This window comes from Zea mays, chromosome 6, assembly GCF_902167145.1.
Source record: "Zea mays cultivar B73 chromosome 6, Zm-B73-REFERENCE-NAM-5.0, whole genome shotgun sequence".
NCBI lineage: Eukaryota > Viridiplantae > Streptophyta > Magnoliopsida > Poales > Poaceae > Zea > Zea mays.
In genome coordinates, this window is record NC_050101.1 from 18327895 (window position 1) to 18348968 (window position 21074).

Sequence of the window (21074 nt, forward strand, 5' to 3'; positions counted from 1 at the left end):
CACCCTCTGATCAAAATATTAGCAAGGGTGAGCTCACTTATGGTCGGGGCTCAGCAAGTGGGGGAAAAATTAATGCAGGTATAACAAGGTGAGGCTAAGGTTGAGCAGTAAGCATTTTAGTTGGTCAACATTTTATTATCAACACCTGCCTTACTAACAAGAGTGAATCCCAAATATCCCAATTAAACAAAGGAATATGAATATAACAAAAACACTTAAGTGAAACCACTTAAGCAAATTATTGGCAGATCATCGGATCTCAATTTATGTCCATCTTTAAGTTCAATTATCATGTGAGGAGTCCAGGTCGCTCATAACCGGGAGCACGGCTGATATATCAGTTTTACACTCTGCAGAGGTGGTACAACTTTACCCACAAGCCATGTATCCCATCTAGCCCGGGTTGATCGGACCCTTAGACACTGCCGAGGTGAATGGCTAGGGATCCATTATGAGGTTTTCACAAAACACACTTAATACAAAGCAACCCGCTAAGGTTTCTAAGACGATGGTGGTGGCCCCCTGGGTGAAGTACCTTAGCCAAGAATACGACCCCATGTCAACGTGGGCTGCCAGCACCTACCGCTCCCCCTCTTGCCCATCTTTCAGGTAAGGTTGCTAGGCACTAAGCATATAGAGCTATTTACCAAAGCCAGAGCCATGATAGCACTCGTGGTTGCACTGTTATCCTGGGTGGTCACTCCATGTTCCAATTAAATTTGCAATAAAGTTATATTAACCATCGGGTTAATGCCATAATTGCCAATTAAATCTTTGGAACATTAAAATCAATTAATGAGTGACATTAAGAAATTATTAGGTTGAGCAGTAGCGTAAATCTCGCACAGCTTAATTATTTTCCCCAGGTTAAACAAGGAATACAGGTAGTAAATCTAGGAAATCCTTAATTAGGTGAAACCCATCAAATTATGCAGTTTATCAAAAGTAAACATTATTAAATGCAATGACTGGGTACAAAAAGAGTATGCAGAGGGAGAATTCACTTGCCTTGCACAAAATCGTCCTGCGTGTCGTCTTCAAACGTATTTGGGTCCTCTACCACACAATCAGTTTCTAATAGCGTCGCACATCGTACATACAAAAGAAAACATTCACCAATAAATAAACATACACCATTACATAGGTGAAGCATACATCATACAACAAATCACATTTATAAGAAGGAATGCAAAACATGATTTGTATCTACCCTATAAATCTTAACCATATCAACGATCAATTTATTTGCTATGACTAACTACTTTGTTTCATTATCTTACTAGAAAACTTGTATGACAATTCGACTATGGATATGCATACTATATAAATTCATTTAAAATCATAGATACAACTTTAACCCAAATTCTAGGGGATCTAGTTTATTCTCTATCGTAAAACACGGGTCACATTCTAGTTTTAGTCTTTCTTTCTAAAAGGAAATTATATCAATTGTTAAAATATTATTTATAAATCACATAACCATATTATTAAAGAACTAACTTAAACTACAATTTTTATCTCTACTATTTAGATTACGTTGGACTATATTGTTTCAACATCAATAAAATATTTACTATTTCTTAGCGAATAACCAATATAAATATATTGCGCATGAGCGTGCGAGTCTTGTCTATAAGTCAGAATCGTAATGTAAGCAACGGTGAACACATACTTATTTATATATTAATACTAAATAAATCAATACATTTTCTAACTCAAATTAGTTAGTGTAGCAAGAATTATTAATATTCTAAAAATCTACATAAACTACTAATTGTACTTTTTATAAAACAAGTGAGGATATCCTGACATAAACTAGTATTTTGTTTAATCCAAAAATCTAAGTGCTCAATTTGCGAACATGATTATTTAACTAGTAAAAATCCATTTACCACACTACCGGTGATATTTTCCCCTTTTCTTTAAAAAAATGCTAATAAAATAATTAGATAAATCATCTAAAAATCCTATAATATTCAAATGACATGAGTTCTATACCATTTTCTAATCCATCAAGAATGCACCTATAATTCTCCAAGTAGTTTCTAAAATTTATCGTGACCAAATTTAACTACAAAAATTCCTATCTAGCATTTTATTGCCAAAGTGACTACTAAATGTTGTCATATTTCTCTAATCCAAAATTCAACGCCACGACTAACATGACATAACACGGTGCTAATAATCGCATGAATCTACCAAACAATTCCATAACGCTCACATACACATAAATCGAAACCACATGTGTTCATATTACAACAAACAAACTATACAACTCATGAATCGAATCAAAAGAAATTTATAAAATATACAAAATAATTCGGGTCGCCAACAACCTCGGGTTCGTGCGTGTGACGGGGACGGATCGACGGAGAGCGGGGCTCGACTACGGACAGCGGATGGCGTAACTCCGGCGAACTCCGGCGACGAACAGCACACTCCGGCGACGAACGGCAACGCACTAGCGATGAGCGAGGAGTGCTAGAGAGAGAGACAAATTCGAGTAGGAAGAAATGGGGAGGCTCTGCTGTCCCCTTTTATAGAGAGAGGGAGGGGAGAAGAGGGGTCGCCGTGGGGGAGAGAGGAACGGCCGGGCTCTTCAATGGGGCGCCGTTGGACCTTCACTGGCCATTGATGGCGTCGGTTTCACAGAGAAAGTAATGGAGGAGAAACGGCTGCTTTGACGTTCCACTACGCAGCGAACAACAGACGGTCGCGGCGGCTTTCGCTCGAGTGCGCACGGAGCGGGAGTCGCGACGGCTCGCGCGGCTGGGCAGGAGCTCGCTCCTAGCGCGCGGTACGCGGCTGCAGGGCGCCGGCGCTCGGCTGCGCGCGTTGCTCGCGCCGTGGTCGGGCGCGGGCGAGGCCGGCCTGGCAGCGGCAGCAGGGGAGGAGTGGCTGGGCGCTCGTGCGTTGAAGAGAGAGAGGGAATAGGAGAGAAGGAGAGAGAGAAGAGAGGAGAGAGAGAGAAGTGAGTAGAGGGAGAGACGTGAGGGAAGGCGGCGGCGCCTGGGAAGGCTCCCAGGGAGCACGCGCGCGGCATAGGAAGGCTAGGGTAGTTGGTAGATGGGCCCTTAGTTGGGCCGGTAGGTGTAGGTTTAGTTTTTTTTTTTTATTCCGAAATTCATTTTTAAAGAACTCTAAAAATTATAAGAAAATTACCAAAAATATTTGTAAATGAAGTACTTATTTTTAGACTAATAATTACTATATTTTCTTAATTATTATTTAATTACTAGTATCTCTTTTTAAAATGAATTGATATTAAACATCTCGTAAGAAATCAAATGCATGCAAAGAAAACGATGAAAATAAATAATTAAACACTAAAATAAATTTATTACCCTAATTAATATAATATCTAAATTTATTATTTTAATTGATGGCTTTTATGGTGTTACAAACCTACCCCTCTTAAAAAGAATCTCGTCCTCGAGATTAAGAAACTTCCGAGAATAGCTGAGGGAATTCTGCTCTGAGTTCATCTTCTCTTTCCCAAGTGGCTTCATCTTCCGAATGATGACTCCACTGAACTTTGCACATGTTAATGACTTTACTCCGTGTAATTCTGCGAGATGTTTCCAGAATTCTGATTGGGTACTCCGAATAAGTCAAATCTTCATTAACATTCAGTTCTTCCATGGGTAACTGTTCTTCGGGTACTCTTAAGCACTTCTTGAGTTGTGACACGTGAAATACGTCATGCACATCTGATAATCTATCGGGTAGCTCTAACTGGTAGGCTACTTCGCCTTTTCTTTCCAAAATCTTGAATGGGCCAATATAGCGAGGTGATAATTTTCCTTTAACCTTAAACCTTTTCATTCCTCTCATCGGTGAAACTTTAAGGTAGACAAAGTCTCCTACTTCAAACAACAATTCTCTTCTTCTATTATCAGCATAGCTTTTCTGTCTTGACTGTGCTGTCTTCAAATTTTCTCTGATAATTTGCACTTGCTTTTCCGCCTCTTGGAGAATTTCTGGACCAAATACTTGACTTTCTCCAGTCTGATTCCAATAAAGTGGTGTTCTACACTTTCGTCCATATAGTGCTTCAAACGGTGCCATTTTGAGACTTGCTTGATAACTGTTGTTATACGAAAATTCTGCATAAGGCAAACTTTTATCCCAGCTTCTACCATGCTTTAGAGCACAAGCTCTTAGCATATCTTCCAACACTTGGTTTGTCCTTTCTGTTTGCCCATCCGTTTGCGGGTGATACGCTGAACTAAAATTTAGCTTGGTATCCATGGACTCATGAAGTCTTTTCCAAAAGCGCGAGGTAAATTGGGTTCCTCGATCTGATACGATCTTCTTTGGTACTCCATGCAGACAAACAATCCTCGACATGTATAACTCTGCTAACTGGGCTCCTGAGTAAGTTGTCTTCACAGGTATAAAATGTGCCACTTTGGTTAACCTGTCTACTATGACCCATATTGAATCATAGCCATCTCGAGTACGGGGTAGTCCAACTATGAAATCCATACTGATTTCTTCCCATTTCCATTCTGGTACCTTGAGAGGTTGCAGCAATCCTGCTGGTCTTTGGTGTTCAGCTTTAACTCGCTGACACACGTCACATAATGCAACATGAGTAGCAACATCTCTTTTCAAACCGTACCACCAATACTTTTCCTTAAGATCCTGGTACATCTTTGTACTTCCAGGGTGAATAGAGTAAGCTGAATCATGAGCTTCTCTCAAAATAAGTTGGCGTAAGTGCTCGATTTCCGGTACACAGATTCTCTTCTTAAACCATATTGTGCCTTGTTCATCTTCCGTGAAATCTGGGGCTTTACCCAAACTAATCAAAGATTTAATTTCCTTAATCTTCTCATCGGACTCTTGTCCTTTACGAATCTCTTCTTCCAAAGTAGATTCGACTTCCATCACCGTTGCTTCTACATTATTGAGAAATCCAAGGTTGAGTCGTTCCATTTCCCAGCACAATTCCTGTGACATCAAATGAGTAGTGATGTTGTTCACTTGACCCTTACGGCTCAAAGCATCAGCTACTACATTTGCCTTTCCGGGGTGATATTGTATCTCCAAATCATAATCTTTAATCAACTCTAGCCATCTTCTCTGTCTGAGGTTGAGTTCCTTCTGAGTGAATATATATTTCAAGCTTTTATGATCCGTGAAGATTTTGCACTTGTTTCCAATCATATAGTGCCTCCAAATCTTCAAAGCATGCACTACGGCTGCTAGTTCCAAATCATGTGTAGGATAATTCTTCTCATGTTTCCTCAACTGTCTTGAAGCATAAGCAATCACCTTTCCTTCTTGCATTAGCACACATCCAAGTCCAAGGTGTGATGCATCGCAATACACATCAAATCCCTTGTGGATGTCTGGCATTACCAGTATTGGTGCAGTGGTTAACCTCTTCTTGAGTTCCTCAAAACAATTCTGACAAGCTTCATCCCATTTGAACTCTTTGCCTTTCTCCAGTAGAGAGGTAAGAGGCTTCACTAACTTGGAAAAACCTTCAATAAATCTTCTATAGTATCCTGCTAATCCAAGAAAACTTCTGATCTTGGACGCATCTGTGGGTTGCTTCCAATTTAGTATCTCACTTATCTTTCCTGGGTCCACTTTAATTCCACCATCGGTAACAATATGCCCTAAGAAAGTAACTTCTTTCAACCAAAAATCACACTTCGAGAATTTTGCGTACAGTTGGTTGTCACGAAGCTTTTGTAGGACTAGCCTTAGATGATCTTCGTGTGTTTCTTCATTCGGAGAATATATCAGTATGTCGTCAATGAATACGACCACAAACTGATCCAAATATTCCATGAATACTTTATTCATCAAGTTCATAAAGTATGCTGGTGCATTAGTCAGTCCAAACGACATGACCAAAAACTCATATAATCCATATCTCGTCGTGAAGGCTGTCTTCGGTACATCTTCTGCTCGGATCTTTAACTGATGATATCCCGATCTCAGATCTATCTTCGAGAATATCTTAGCTCCCTTCATTTGATCGAATAAATCTTCAATTCGAGGTAGTGGGTATTTATTCTTGATGGTTACTTCATTCAAACTTCTATAATCAACGCACATTCTTCTCGAACCATCCTTCTTGTTCACAAACAGTACTGGGGCTCCCCAAGGGGATGAACTTGGGCGAATAAAACCTTTTTCTAGTAATTCTTCTATTTGTTTCTTCAGTTCTACTAAATCTTTGCCATCCATTCTATAAGGTCTTTTCGAGATAGGTGCGGTTCCGGGTACTAATTCAATAGAAAACTCTATATCACGGTCAGGTGGCATACCTGGTAATTCTTCCGGAAATACGTCTGGGTATTCGCACACTACTTTGATATTTTCCAAGGGCTTTTCTTCCAAGTGATTGATCACTGTCTTCCCTTTTTCATCTGTTGACTTGTCTATGTTGACTTGGATTCTTTCACCTTGAGGACTTGTCAACGTAATTGTTCCGTTGGCACACCGTATCACTCCATCACAACTTTTCAACCAGTTGCATCCAAGAATCACATCAATACCGTTGGATCCTAGGACCACTGGGTCGACTGTAAAATCTATTCCTTGAATCTTGATATTAACATGAGGGCATGAGTGTGTGGCTTTCATGTCACCTCCCGGTGAACTAATGTGTAATATCCTCTTCAGAGGGTACTTAGGTATGTTATGTTTTTCCACAAATGACTCAGTTATAAATGAATGTGATGCTCCAGAGTCAAATAAAACTGATGCAGGTATGGAGTTAACAAGGAACATACCATACACAATGTCGGCATCCTCAGGCACTGATTCCGCAGTGACGTGATTGACCCTTCCTCGGCTCTGGTTCTGCGGAGTCTTGTTCTGAGCAGATCCACGAGCGGGGGTGCTCTGGTCATTTCTCTGAGTGTTGCCTTTCTGGGGTGTCTGCTGGTTGCGCCTTGGGCAGTTGTTGGCATAGTGGCCTAATTCACCGCACTTCAAACAGCCGTTGGGTTGGACAGGTGCGTTGTTTCTGGCCTGAGTGTTGTTGGTGCCACCCTGACGGTTCTGTGAATTTCCACCAGACCTCTGGTTGGTCTGGGGGTTGCTCCTTTGTTGATTCTGATTCTGGTTGTTTCTCTGGCCTTGCTGTCCAGAGCGTTGCACTTGATAATTATTTCCACCCTGATTTCCAGAGCGGAACTGCGACCCTTGAGCATTATTCGGACGAGTGTTTCTGCTTGACTGACCCTGGAACTTCCTTTTATGGTCAGATAATTCCTTCCTTTTGCTCTCAAGGCCAATTGCCTTGTTCAGGAGTGTCTGGAAGTTGGGGAATGTGTGACTCTGAAGTTGATAGTTCAGAGGTCCAATCAACCCTTCCAGAAAACGCTCTTGGCGCTTCTCATCAGTGTCCACTTCCTCAGGAGCATAACGTGAAAGCTGAGTGAAGCGATCACGATACTCACTGACAGACATATTCCCTTGAGTAAGGGAAAGAAACTCCTTCTTCTTCAGCTTCATGATTCCCGAAGGAATGTGGTGAGCGCGGAAGTTCTCTTGGAACTCCTGCCAGGTTATTGTGTCAGCATTGGGATGTGCCGCTGTGAAGGCATCCCACCAATCGGACGCAGCTCCCTCGAGTCTTCCTGAGGCGTACAAGACCTTCTCCCGGTCGTTGCACTGAGTGATGTCCAACTTCTTTCCGATAACCTTAAGCCAGTCATCGGCATCCAAAGGATCAACCGCATGAGAGAAAGTTGGCGGGTGATGACTCATGAAGTCCCGGTGCTTATCTCTAGCCGGGGGTGCATATTGCTGCTGCTGGGGTTGCTGATTCTGTTGGTTCTGTTGCAATTGTTGAACCGCAGCAGTGAGTCCTTGCAGAATCTGCATTTGCGCGGCGATGAACTGCTCCATGTTGGGATTAGGTGGTGGTGGTGGTGGTGCTTGTTGTCCACGCTGGTTCCGGTTGTTAGGTCCTTGACGTTGGTTCACCATCTGATTTGTTAGGAAGTGAAGTCCGTAGAAAAGTGAGGAGTAGAAAAGATTCAAGAGGGAAAATAGCTTAAGTTTTACAAATTTTATATGTTCTTATGGCCATCATTCCATAAGACCATAGCACTCAAACAAAGATTCAAATCAAGCATTTCAACCAATCACCATCACATGGTTGATATTTATTAATATAAAAATTAAAGATAGTTTCATCGTCTAATGCGAAGCGTAACTTATTACATCATGACTCAAAACTCCTAAAGCAGCCTAGTGACTGATCCGGCCTCTCCGTAGCGCAGCCTCTTGCGGGGAGGAGACAACGTCACGGCGGGAACCTGAGCTTCTGGCGGATTCAGTCCCTGCAGTTGGGCTTCCAGGGCTGCAATCCTGGCGTGGGCGTTCTCCAGCTCCAAGTGCACACTGTAGAGGTCCAGAGTGGCACTGTCTAGGTCGGTGTTGAGACCGGCCACTACACCAGCTAGGGTGTTGAGGCGATCCTCACCAGGTTCACCTGGGACAATGTTGGTCTGGCTCTCTCCACGCAGGCGCTGAGGGAGATGCCTGAACCTTGTGTTCTGCAGCTGCTGCCGGTAGGTGTGGCTAAGCGACCACAGGGTCCGACGGGCAGCGTCGCTGACAGAGGCAGCATAGGTGGACAGTGGTATCAGGGACTCGTGAGCAGACAGAGTCCTGAATCCCCTGTCACCTGCATCCATCACCCTGACATGGATGCGAGTGATGTAATAGCAAGCCCGGGGAGGCTCGCTCACTCGCCTCGTCTCATACAGGGGGCGGACGTAGGCTCCTAGCTCGTGCAGCACTGCCTGCAGCAGGTTGGGGAAGTGCCCTGTTTCGAACATTGATGTGTAATGTTCGACAACTGGACCAATCCCCATGAAGTGGTCCTCCTGGGCGTAGTCAGCTTCCTCGTGGACGTGTTCGTCCTCTCCATCGTCGTCGTCGTCGTCGTCATCCTCGTCGTCGCCGTCTCCGGAGTCATCGGGGTCGTCGCCTCCAGGTGCAGGTGCTTGGAAGGCTGGTGCCGGCGATGCTGACGTCGATGACGCAGCTGCGAAGGCCAGGGACTCGGCCAACGGGGTGGGGGTCGGCAGCTGCTCCTCCGAACTGTCCTCCAGGTTGATGACGTTCTCCACTCGGACGGGAGGGAGATTCGCTGGGGCATCCTCGACTACCACTGGGTAGGCCGGGATCTGCCGGGGCTGAGGGGCGTAGCTGGTGTTGACGCGAGTGGTTTGAAGAGTGCGAACCATCTACAAGAGAAGAGTCAACTTAGTTGAATTTCAAAGAGGTAAGACTGATAAAGGAATTTATAGGAATGAAATTAGCAAGTTTTGAACAACTAGGCTTTCCATTTCTAACTATTCTAACGACCTAGGGTCAGCATAGGCTTTGATACCACTTCTGTCACACCCGATTCCAGGGGGTAGAATCGAGCGCATACCATATGTGTGCCAGGATCCATTTCCACACATATGTTGACGTCACAAGTGTAATATATCAAAAGACAATGCAATAAAGGCGTAAAAAGAGTATAAAACTTTATTACATCATCTGAGACATAGTGTCTTAAACAAGTATCACATCAAAGTAGAGCGGAAATAAACAACTGGGCAATCTTCCACAGGAAGTTGACCGGCGCATCGTTAGACTTAGAATTCTTCGTCGATAAATTCTCCATCAAAGTCTCCAACATCACCCTCTGATCAAAATATTAGCAAGGGTGAGCTCACTTATGGTCGGGGCTCAGCAAGTGGGGGAAAAATTAATGCAGGTATAACAAGGTGAGGCTAAGGTTGAGCAGTAAGCATTTTAGTTGGTCAACATTTTATTATCAACACCTGCCTTACTAACAAGAGTGAATCCCAAATATCCCAATTAAACAAAGGAATATGAATATAACAAAAACACTTAAGTGAAACCACTTAAGCAAATTATTGGCAGATCATCGGATCTCAATTTATGTCCATCTTTAAGTTCAATTATCATGTGAGGAGTCCAGGTCGCTCATAACCGGGAGCACGGCTGATATATCAGTTTTACACTCTGCAGAGGTGGTACAACTTTACCCACAAGCCATGTATCCCATCTAGCCCGGGTTGATCGGACCCTTAGACACTGCCGAGGTGAATGGCTAGGGATCCATTATGAGGTTTTCACAAAACACACTTAATACAAAGCAACCCGCTAAGGTTTCTAAGACGATGGTGGTGGCCCCCTGGGTGAAGTACCTTAGCCAAGAATACGACCCCATGTCAACGTGGGCTGCCAGCACCTACCGCTCCCCCTCTTGCCCATCTTTCAGGTAAGGTTGCTAGGCACTAAGCATATAGAGCTATTTACCAAAGCCAGAGCCATGATAGCACTCGTGGTTGCACTGTTATCCTGGGTGGTCACTCCATGTTCCAATTAAATTTGCAATAAAGTTATATTAACCATCGGGTTAATGCCATAATTGCCAATTAAATCTTTGGAACATTAAAATCAATTAATGAGTGACATTAAGAAATTATTAGGTTGAGCAGTAGCGTAAATCTCGCACAGCTTAATTATTTTCCCCAGGTTAAACAAGGAATACAGGTAGTAAATCTAGGAAATCCTTAATTAGGTGAAACCCATCAAATTATGCAGTTTATCAAAAGTAAACATTATTAAATGCAATGACTGGGTACAAAAAGAGTATGCAGAGGGAGAATCCACTTGCCTTGCACAAAATCGTCCTGCGTGTCGTCTTCAAACGTATTTGGGTCCTCTACCACACAATCAGTTTCTAATAGCGTCGCACATCGTACATACAAAAGAAAACATTCACCAATAAATAAACATACACCATTACATAGGTGAAGCATACATCATACAACAAATCACATTTATAAGAAGGAATGCAAAACATGATTTGTATCTACCCTATAAATCTTAACCATATCAACGATCAATTTATTTGCTATGACTAACTACTTTGTTTCATTATCTTACTAGAAAACTTGTATGACAATTCGACTATGGATATGCATACTATATAAATTCATTTAAAATCATAGATACAACTTTAACCCAAATTCTAGGGGATCTAGTTTATTCTCTATCGTAAAACACGGGTCACATTCTAGTTTTAGTCATTCTTTCTAAAAGGAAATTATATCAATTGTTAAAATATTATTTATAAATCACATAACCATATTATTAAAGAACTAACTTAAACTACAATTTTTATCTCTACTATTTAGATTACGTTGGACTATATTGTTTCAACATGAATAAAATATTTACTATTTCTTAGCGAATAACCAATATAAATATATTGCGCATGAGCGTGCGAGTCTTGTCTATAAGTCAGAATCGTAATGTAAGCAACGGTGAACACATACTTATTTATATATTAATACTAAATAAATCAATACATTTTCTAACTCAAATTAGTTAGTGTAGCAAGAATTATTAATATTCTAAAAATCTACATAAACTACTAATTGTACTTTTTATAAAACAAGTGAGGATATCCTGACATAAACTAGTATTTTGTTTAATCCAAAAATCTAAGTGCTCAATTTGCGAACATGATTATTTAACTAGTAAAAATCCATTTACCACACTACCGGTGATATTTTCCCCTTTTCTTTAAAAAAATGCTAATAAAATAATTAGATAAATCATCTAAAAATCCTATAATATTCAAATGACATGAGTTCTATACCATTTTCTAATCCATCAAGAATGCACCTATAATTCTCCAAGTAGTTTCTAAAATTTATCGTGACCAAATTTAACTACAAAAATTCCTATCTAGCATTTTATTGCCAAAGTGACTACTAAATGTTGTCATATTTCTCTAATCCAAAATTCAACGCCACGACTAACATGACATAACACGGTGCTAATAATCGCATGAATCTACCAAACAATTCCATAACGCTCACATACACATAAATCGAAACCACATGTGTTCATATTACAACAAACAAACTATACAACTCATGAATCGAATCAAAAGAAATTTATAAAATATACAAAATAATTCGGGTCGCCAACAACCTCGGGTTCGTGCGTGTGACGGGGACGGATCGACGGAGAGCGGGGCTCGACTACGGACAGCGGATGGCGTAACTCCGGCGAACTCCGGCGACGAACAGCACACTCCGGCGACGAACGGCAACGCACTAGCGATGAGCGAGGAGTGCTAGAGAGAGAGACAAATTCGAGTAGGAAGAAATGGGGAGGCTCTGTTGTCCCCTTTTATAGAGAGAGGGAGGGGAGAAGAGGGGTCGCCGTGGGGGAGAGAGGAACGGCCGGGCTCTTCAATGGGGCGCCGTTGGACCTTCACTGGCCATTGATGGCGTCGGTTTCACAGAGAAAGTAATGGAGGAGAAACGGCTGCTTTGACGTTCCACTACGCAGCGAACAACAGACGGTCGCGGCGGCTTTCGCTCGAGTGCGCACGGAGCGGGAGTCGCGACGGCTCGCGCGGCTGGGCAGGAGCTCGCTCCTAGCGCGCGGTACGCGGCTGCAGGGCGCCGGCGCTCGGCTGCGCGCGTTGCTCGCGCCGTGGTCGGGCGCGGGCGAGGCCGGCCTGGCAGCGGCAGCAGGGGAGGAGCGGCTGGGCGCTCGTGCGTTGAAGAGAGAGGGAATAGGAGAGAAGGAGAGAGAGAAGAGAGGAGAGAGAGAGAAGTGAGTAGAGGGAGAGACGTGAGGGAAGGCGGCGGCGCCTGGGAAGGCTCCCAGGGAGCACGCGCGCGGCATAGGAAGGCTAGGGTAGTTGGTAGATGGGCCCTTAGTTGGGCCGGTAGGTGTAGGTTTAGTTTTTTTTTTTAATTCCGAAATTCATTTTTAAAGAACTCTAAAAATTATAAGAAAATTACCAAAAATATTTGTAAATGAAGTACTTATTTTTAGACTAATAATTACTATATTTTCTTAATTATTATTTAATTACTAGTATCTCTTTTTAAAATGAATTGATATTAAACATCCCGTAAGAAATCAAATGCATGCAAAGAAAACGATGAAAATAAATAATTAAACACTAAAATAAATTTATTACCCTAATTAATATAATATCTAAATTTATTATTTTAATTGATGGCTTTTATGGTGTTACAGCGGGCCAAACCTTCAATACAGTTCTGCAATCAGAAGAAACTGTCTCAGCCACTCAGGTTTATTACCATTTTCAGCAAAGGAAATGTACATCAATTATAAAATAGGATCATCATTTAATCGTCACAAGAAGATGCTAGACAAATAAATGACCTGATTCCAGTTTTTTTCTGTATGCTCACCTGTAGTTCTATACTTATATTTGTTGGGGCCTTGTGGTAAGAAATAGATGCCCTTACCTTCCTCAGGTACTCTAGAGCATCTTTGCTTGCTTTGCATAGTTCTGTGCATAGCTGAATTGCAGATATAAGGACCCATGGTGTTTCTCCTTTAACAATGATGCATCCAGGCCCATGAAGTTCTCTGCCAAATCTGGCACTTTCCTGGCAATCCTTATAGAGCACAAAGTAGCCTAATAAACAAGTAGAAGTATACCATGAATTAGATTGCATTAAAAAATACACATACAACAGTTTACATAGACCAATTGATGAAAACATTATACTTATATTGGTTTGGGCCTTGTGGTAAGAAATAGATGCCCTTACCTTCCTCAGGTACTCTAGAGCATCTTTGCTTGCTTTTGATAGTTCTGTGCATAGCTGAATTGCAGATAGTATGACAGAATGATACAGGTAGGCAAAAGGACAATTGCTGTGACTGTACAAATTTAAAAACCAAAATATGAAATCATGATCATCTCACAAACTATGAAAACAGTAATAAAAGAGGACCTCGAACACAACAGTCTACCTTAGTCGACATAACATTGAACTCATACAGAAATATCATACTGGTCTTTTATAGGAGAGGTTCTACATGCTCAAACAAAATAGTAAACTATATGGCATAATATACTCACGAGAGCACTGTCTGACGCAAAAGGTAAAGCCTCTGCCCAACCCTGCACATCAACAAATAAAAACGAATTATACCATAGCATCATATGACAACAAAACAACAATAAACAGAGGAGAATGTAAATAAATTACAATAGTCAAGTCGTTATACATCTATATAGACCCCCCAATAATGCAAAAAGATTTGGAAAGGGGAACAAATCCAGGAAGAAAGGCAAGAAAAAAGAAAGAACCCCCTTTTTCCCTTTGGAAAGACATAGCGAGATTTCCATGACTCCAAGAAACCAAAAGAAAAAAATTGCTGCACGTACCCCAAATTAACAACGCCGCCATGAAATCCTTGTGAATAGCGAGATTTCCACGACTCCAAGAAACTAAAAGAAAAATGAAAATTGCTGCGCACGTAGGCATTATCCTTCACCATGCTACCATCTCCACTGAACCAAGCAAAATAGAGTTGAACCACTCTGTAGCAAGCATCGATTAGTAAAGCGAATTTGCGTTGGCCTCATTAATATTTTCTAGTAAGCTAATGAAATGATAAGATGGTATTTTTACTATTACACTGCATCATTAGGTGTCACAAGAACCAAGAGCACCAAAAGAATGTTGGTGAGGAAGAAAAAATATTTCATGAGAAATATATACCTCATCAAAAGAACTGTGCTACGTCGGCGAGCTCATTGATCCCACCAGTGATCTCGGTGATGAGCTCAGCGAGGTAGGCTCTGTGGTCACAGAGATCTGGACAGTCCAACCCAACTCCTTAATTAGGTATTGGAACTTGGAAGAACAAGCACACAAACAAATATGTGGGCACTGAAGCCCATGATTTAAATCAGCACTTCCTCACGTAACTCGAATAGGGAAGGGCTTGTTGCCATCGCCTCCGCCGCCGGTAAAAAGAAAATGCCTCATTTTTCAAAAAAAAAACTAAAAAAACTATGTACAACCATGAACTGAAATCCTTGTAAAAACCACTGTGATTGTGAAACTTCATGAGGCCAATGTGGCATTGCTCGATGAATCTGTACTGCTCGGTCCCGGGTCTCAAGTCCTCTTCCATGTGAGCAATGCAGAAGGCTAAACATGTCGTAATCTGTTGCGTACCTGAAGAAGGATCAATGTTCAGTCAGTAACAAAGTTAGAAATGGTGTCTGAAGAAATTGCTATGTCCATACATACTAAGACACTATAGTTACCAGAACTTTGCACGGTTTTCAGTTGGAGTGTAGAACACAGTTTGGACAGGGACACCACATTCTCCACCGAAGTCGAGGTTCCCGTAGAATGAACCAGTGCCAGGCCAATCCCTCTCATGGTTAACACTGCAAAAGCTCCTCTTCTTGTAAGCAGCATACAAGAATACATATACATTGGAGGGACATAAGAAAGTATCGAACTGAGACACTCAATTGACCTACCAATCATGTATGGCACCCTTGAAGCAATCGGTTCAATTTGAGAGGCCTGCAAACACGGCTAGGATAGGTACCTAACCATCAGTATGGATGTTACAAGAAGCATGTTTATACTCCACATCAGATAATTATAACTCAGTAGTACACGAAGAGAAAGTGATTAGTTGACATACAACACGACCACTTGATCATTAATTAGGCCAATTCAGAGCACCAGAACTGCTCACAAACGCAGTTGGGCCCACTCTTTTCGGTCGCAATTTGTTTATCCAGCAGCGCTGATTCAGCATGAGAAAAAAGTTTGCCCTAGCATGTGTGCGCAACTGAAATTGGATACAACATCTATCGAATAAGCAAGAAACATGCACGGGCAATAGCATGGCTGGACGAATCTGGTCCAGCATCTATCAAAGAAGCAAGAAACGGGAATGGAAAAGCTCGACGGTATAAACAGACAAGGGAGGGAAATGGACATGGCTTGACTCACATCGGGTCGGTGGTGTCGGCGTGGCCGAACCCGGCGAAGAAGATGTCTCAGCCTTGCGGTTCACGCCGGCGAAGAAGATGTCTCAACTCGCGGGTCTCTGCGCCGTCGTCGTCCTTGACTTCCTCGGCAGCTCGTGGTCCTCATCGCGTCATCGTGCTCCTCGCTGACTTGCTGTGCGGCGCTCGTCATCGTACTCGCCGCGTCCTTGTCTTCTTCTTCTCTTCACAGCTCAGGATTTGGGGAAAACAAAATTGGGTGGCGGCGCACGACAGCAGCTCCTCCAGGACCAGCTTGCCATTGTTACCGTCCGGCCCATCGCCGCGTGTGAGGTTGCAGTAGAGCGCCAGCCAGTCGAACTCGGCTCGGGCACCGCCGCCGTGGAGCCTGCGCCGAACCACCCTCGCCGCTCCTCCTCCTCCGCACCAGCAGCAGAAGCGCCCGGCGGTCGCTCCCGCCCGGAGCTCGCCGTCCCCGAAGCGCGTGGTGGGGAATGGGGATGGGGAAGGGAGGAGGCTTCCTACGCGGAGGTTGTTCCACACGGAGTGCGCGGTAGAGAAGGGATAAGACGCACGACGGTTGCGGATGGCGCGGAGGTCGGGTCGGTGGCGTGAGAAGCGGGCGGAGGTTGCGGATGGCGCGGAGGTTGCGGGTGGGCGGGCGAAGGGAGGGGCGGGGGGAGGCCGAAAGTGCGTTGGCGGGCGGGCCGCGCTGACATCGGGGCTGGGCGCGGCGTTTGCGGCGGCGGGATCGGCCAGCCCAGCCTGATGCGTGTGAGGTACGGGGGCGGGGACTGTTGCCACCATCCATGGCGTGAGATAGTGTGGGCTGGTGGGCGACGGCTGGTGGGCGATGGGGGGAGGCGACGTGGGGAGCATGGCGGAGTTCCGCGCGGGAGGGAGGGGCGACGGGGGGAGGCAGCGTGGGGAGCGTGGCGAACGGCGGGCTGAGGCGGTGTGGGGAGGGAGGCGCAGAGAGGGCGCTGGACGGCGGGCTGAGGCAGCGTGGATGTCGGGGGCACAGAGAGGGGTAGATTGGGGGAAGGGGGTTTCATGGGGAGGGAGCGTGATGTCTGCGGGGCTGGTGGGCGAGATCGGAGGGATCGCGTGGCTTAGATCACAGAACCGTAGAACGGACGGCTGAGATGGTATAACGGTAGAACGACAGAACGGCAGCCTATCCCTGTAGCCTTAATCTCTACTACTTATTAAGGCTCTAAGGGTAGTCTGCCGTTCTGCCTTCGCTCAATCTGGATCGTCCATCGCTGTTGTTCAATCTGGATCGTCCATCCGCATCGCTGTTGTTCAATCTGGATCGTCCATCCGCGCGCACAAAAATTCAATACATGTTCACAATATACCACTAACTGATTACAAGAGCTGATTGCTTTCTCTATAGCAGCCACGTTTATAAGTTGCTACTGCACTCTTTGGCTAGGCGATATGGTACCATTTATTTGCGCCGCGGTAGAAAACATGGAATTTATTTGGCTGGCTTGTATAAGGCCCATCTATCAATTCAATCGTAAACGGCCCATCTAAGGAAAAACCCTAGAGATGCCCGCGCCGGCGCGCCCGCAGCCTCTCCGTCGGTCGCGCGGCAGCTCTCGCGCGGCGGCTCCTCATCCGTCGTCGGCCGTCGGTCGCTCCTCATCCCGCAGGCGGTCGCGCACCTCCTCCTCTCCTCTACCACTGGCGCCCCCTCCTCGCCGCCATTACTGCTCGCCGTCGGCCGTCGGTCTCCTCACTCGCTCGTCGGTGGGTTATTCCTCAACCGCGCGACGCTTGCTGCTCTGCTCAGCGCGTGTCCGTAACCGCTCTCCCCACGACCTATTCCGGCCCACGACCTCCACTCCCACACGCTTCCTTCTCTGCACGACCTCCACTTCGCCTGGGTCAGCATGTATCCGATGAAGATAAATGGGGAGCCTGCGCATACTCTGTTTTGTTCAAGCACGTGTGTGAGCTCTGTGTGCGAGCTCGAGCACGCATCCCCTCCTCGACGCATTGCCAGGTCCGGTAAGTCCTCCGATGTCCCTTTCTACCACCTGCGTTCATGTATCATCTATTTTGTTGAATTCGTAGTGCAACAGACCACTGGAGTGTTTAATTTCATTGTCACATGTTGTTTGTAAACAAACTTTGAGTGCAGCATGAGTCGAATTGGTGCATGCTCTGTTAATTTTTTACATGAATTTTCGTTACTTATGGATGAGTGTCGGTTTGTGTGCCACTCATCCATAAGTTTTTGAAATCTGTATAGAGCCCAGAGTTTTTGAAATCTGTTACTAAGAGCTTGTTGAGCCAAATAGTAATAGTGTGCATGAGCATTAGAGATTGATTTGGTTGCTCTACTTCTGATTCGGGGCTGTACAATTTCTGGCACTGTTAAAAAAGAGCTGACTTATATGTCACTGGTGGTTGCCATCTCAAATCCTTCTTCGTTCTTTCGTGCTATGTTTCTTGACCTGTCTAATGGTCATTAGAACATAGAATCAGTAGGATGAGTTGCACCAACACACACCAAATTCAAAAACTAAAACAATGTTCATAGCTGAGCTAATCTCTGGATTTCGCCAAATCTATGTCAAAACTTCAGAATTCTGGTAGTTCTGGCCTTGTGGGCAGCATTATCTGAGAGTATTAGACAGGTCAAGAAATCCAGGCATAACTATCTATATGTCAAAACTTCAGAATTCTGGTAGTTCTGGCCTTTTGAAATCTATGTCCATTTGGTTGCCTCTGAGGAGTGGCATAACTACCATGGTAGCCAAAAAGGAATGTGTCAACATCTGAACCTTTGCACAGGCATTTAACAACGCACAGTTCAGTTACTTCCAGGGGAACATGGCTACATGAGATGTTCCTCCAGTGCTAAGTAATTCCAAAGCCACCATGTGGATTATACTGTTGAGTAGATGTTCATAACCTTGATTTTTGTGCTTGTGGTAGCATTTTATGGTGATTGGTACTTGGTACATCCTTTTCAGTAATTCAGTCCTACAAACACTATCATCTATCTGAAAAAATGGCTATTCGTGTTAGACAACTTCAGGTGCTTACTAATCTGACATTTTCAGTGCCAGAGCCAAACAGATTACAAATATATTTTGCACATGCATTCATAGATTAGTCAAGTTCACAAATATTCTACTAATGTTCAAACATCATTATGTGAGTCTAAGTTGACAATCTGCAATGTAAGGTACATGTTGCTGTGATTTCCTATATGGCAATCTGGAGTGTTTAATTTCATTGTCACATATTATGTAAGGGTGCAGCCGGATTAGCACAACAAGTGCAGAAAAAATCTAAGTCTATCGCGAAGACTATCCGTGCAGAAGTCGCCTAAGGGTGCAGCCGGGAAAAAATCTAAGTCTATCGCGAAGAATATCCGTGCAGAAGTCGCCTAAGGGTGCAGCCGGGAAAAAATCTAAGTCTATCGCGAAGACTATCCGCGCCGAAGTCGCCTACGGGTGCAGCCGGATTAGCACAAGTTTAGAAAAAATCTAAGTCTATCGCGAAGACTATCCGTGCAGAAGTCGCCTAAGGGTGCAGCCGGGAAAAAATCTAAGTCTATCGCGAAGACTATCCGTGCAGAAGTCGCCTAAGGGTGCAGCCGGGAAAAAATCTAAGTCTATCGCGAAGACTATCCGCGCCGAAGTCGCCTACGGGTGCAGCCGGATTAGCACAACAAGTTTAGAAAAAATCTAAGTCTATCGCGAAGACTATCCGTGCAGAAGTCGCCTAAGGGTGCAGCCGGGAAAAAATCTAAGTCTATCGCGAAGACTATCCGTGCAGAAGTCGCCTAAGGGTGCAGCCGGGAAAAAATCTAAGTCTATCGCGAAGACTATCCGCGCCGAAGTCGCCTACGGGTGCAGCCGGATTAGCACAAGTGCAGAAAAAATCTAAGTCTATCGCGAAGACTATCCGTGCAGAAGTCGCCTAAGGGTGCAGCCGGGAAAAAATCTAAGTCTATCGCGAAGACTATCCGTGCAGAAGTCGCCTAAGGGTGCAGCCGGGAAAAAATCTAAGTCTATCGCGAAGACTATCCGTGCAGAAGTCGCCTAAGGGTGCATCCGGGAAAAAATCTAAGTCTATCGCGAAGACTATCCGCGCCGAAGTCGCCTACGGGTGCAGCCGGATTAGCACAACAAGTTTAGAAAAAATCTAAGTCTATCGCGAAGACTATCCGTGCAGAAGTCGCCTAAGGGTGCAGCCGGGAAAAAATCTAAGTCTATCGCGAAGACTATCCGTGCAGAAGTCGCCTAAGGGTGCAACCGGGAAAAAATCTAAGTCTATCGCGAAGACTATCCGCGCCGAAGTCGCCTACGGGTGCAGCCGGATTAGCACAAGTGCAGAAAAAATCTAAGTCTATCGCGAAGACTATCCGTGCAGAAGTCGCCTAAGGGTGCAGCCGGGAAAAAATCTAAGTCTATCGCGAAGACTATCCGTGCAGAAGTCGCCTAAGGGTGCAGCCGGGAAAAAATCTAAGTCTATCGCGAAGACTATCCGCGCCGAAGTCGCCTACGGGTGCAGCGAATACCAGTTTATTTTTACTGTGCAAAATCTTTTGCTATTTTATATCTTCGAATGTGAATACTTATGTTTTCTATAATAATCATGGGTTGTTTTGACTACCCAGGGAAATTTGGAGTTGTGTTCGCCTCAATTTCAGCACCCATCTTTGCAGCTCTGTATTGTTCAACACAACTTTGGTTAGTGCCCTGACTATTTCTTCTATATTGAATGTTTGAATGACTTGTTCTACTATTACAGTTTGAACAGTTTCGGTTACATGACCAGTATTCATAATATGTTTAGCTGTTCTGATTTATTCCTATGCATATATAAGCCAAACTGTGTGAACTTAGTTTTTCATAAAGACCATGTTTATAGCGATTAATGAACATGACATACTTGTGTGTATTGGGGGTATTTATTGGGGGTATACAGTTTATATACACGCATGCTTCCGGTATATAGAGGTTGATGCTAAAATGATAGTTGAAAGGATTAGCTGGTAGTATGCTTTCTGTACGGTGCACTTGCACCTGCCCAAACTTTTCTCTCTCATCTGCTTTTCTTCATTCGTCTTCGCTTCTCTTCAGTCTTCTTTCTCGGTCTACAGTTCAACACAATGATCTCTACTAATACTTTCTGTATGCTTTTAAGTCACCATCCAGAATTGTAATATGTCAATCATTGCTTCATTTGTTTGTTACATCCAGCCATGATCTTG

At 44.0% G+C, this 21074-nt stretch overlaps 2 protein-coding genes across 8 annotated transcripts; both read right to left on the bottom strand.

The window, feature by feature from the left end:
- Nucleotides 1–1010: 1010 nt before the first annotated feature.
- On the bottom strand, nt 1011–16918 carry LOC118472158 (uncharacterized). Of its 7 annotated transcripts, XM_035959873.1 has the most exons (12): nt 15837–16918; nt 15523–15672; nt 15353–15423; nt 15131–15256; nt 14787–15038; nt 14577–14672; nt 14240–14395; nt 13931–13972; nt 13574–13728; nt 13308–13480; nt 2337–9227; nt 1011–1074 (listed from the first exon to the last, which is right to left on the bottom strand). In XM_035959873.1, the coding sequence occupies exons 6-11, from the start codon at nt 14579–14581 to the stop codon at nt 8214–8216; spliced, it is 1545 nt and encodes a 514-aa protein (XP_035815766.1). In that variant the 5' UTR covers nt 14582–14672; nt 14787–15038; nt 15131–15256; nt 15353–15423; nt 15523–15672; nt 15837–16918; the 3' UTR covers nt 1011–1074; nt 2337–8213. The 7 variants fall into 7 exon arrangements, with proteins under 7 accessions (XP_035815766.1, XP_035815768.1, XP_035815769.1 ...); XM_035959875.1 differs by lacking the exon at nt 15523–15672 and having other exon boundaries at nt 15353–15398; nt 15837–16861; XM_035959876.1 differs by lacking the exon at nt 15523–15672 and having other exon boundaries at nt 14240–14365; nt 15837–16861.
- LOC118472283 (uncharacterized) lies at nt 3460–6342 on the bottom strand (the record flags this gene model as incomplete). Its single annotated transcript, XM_035960263.1, has 5 exons — nt 3460–4512; nt 5002–5157; nt 5203–5472; nt 5713–6033; nt 6235–6342. Coding segments are annotated over 5 exons (1908 nt in total), but the record flags the coding sequence as incomplete, so codon positions are not given.
- Nucleotides 16919–21074: the final 4156 nt, after the last annotated feature.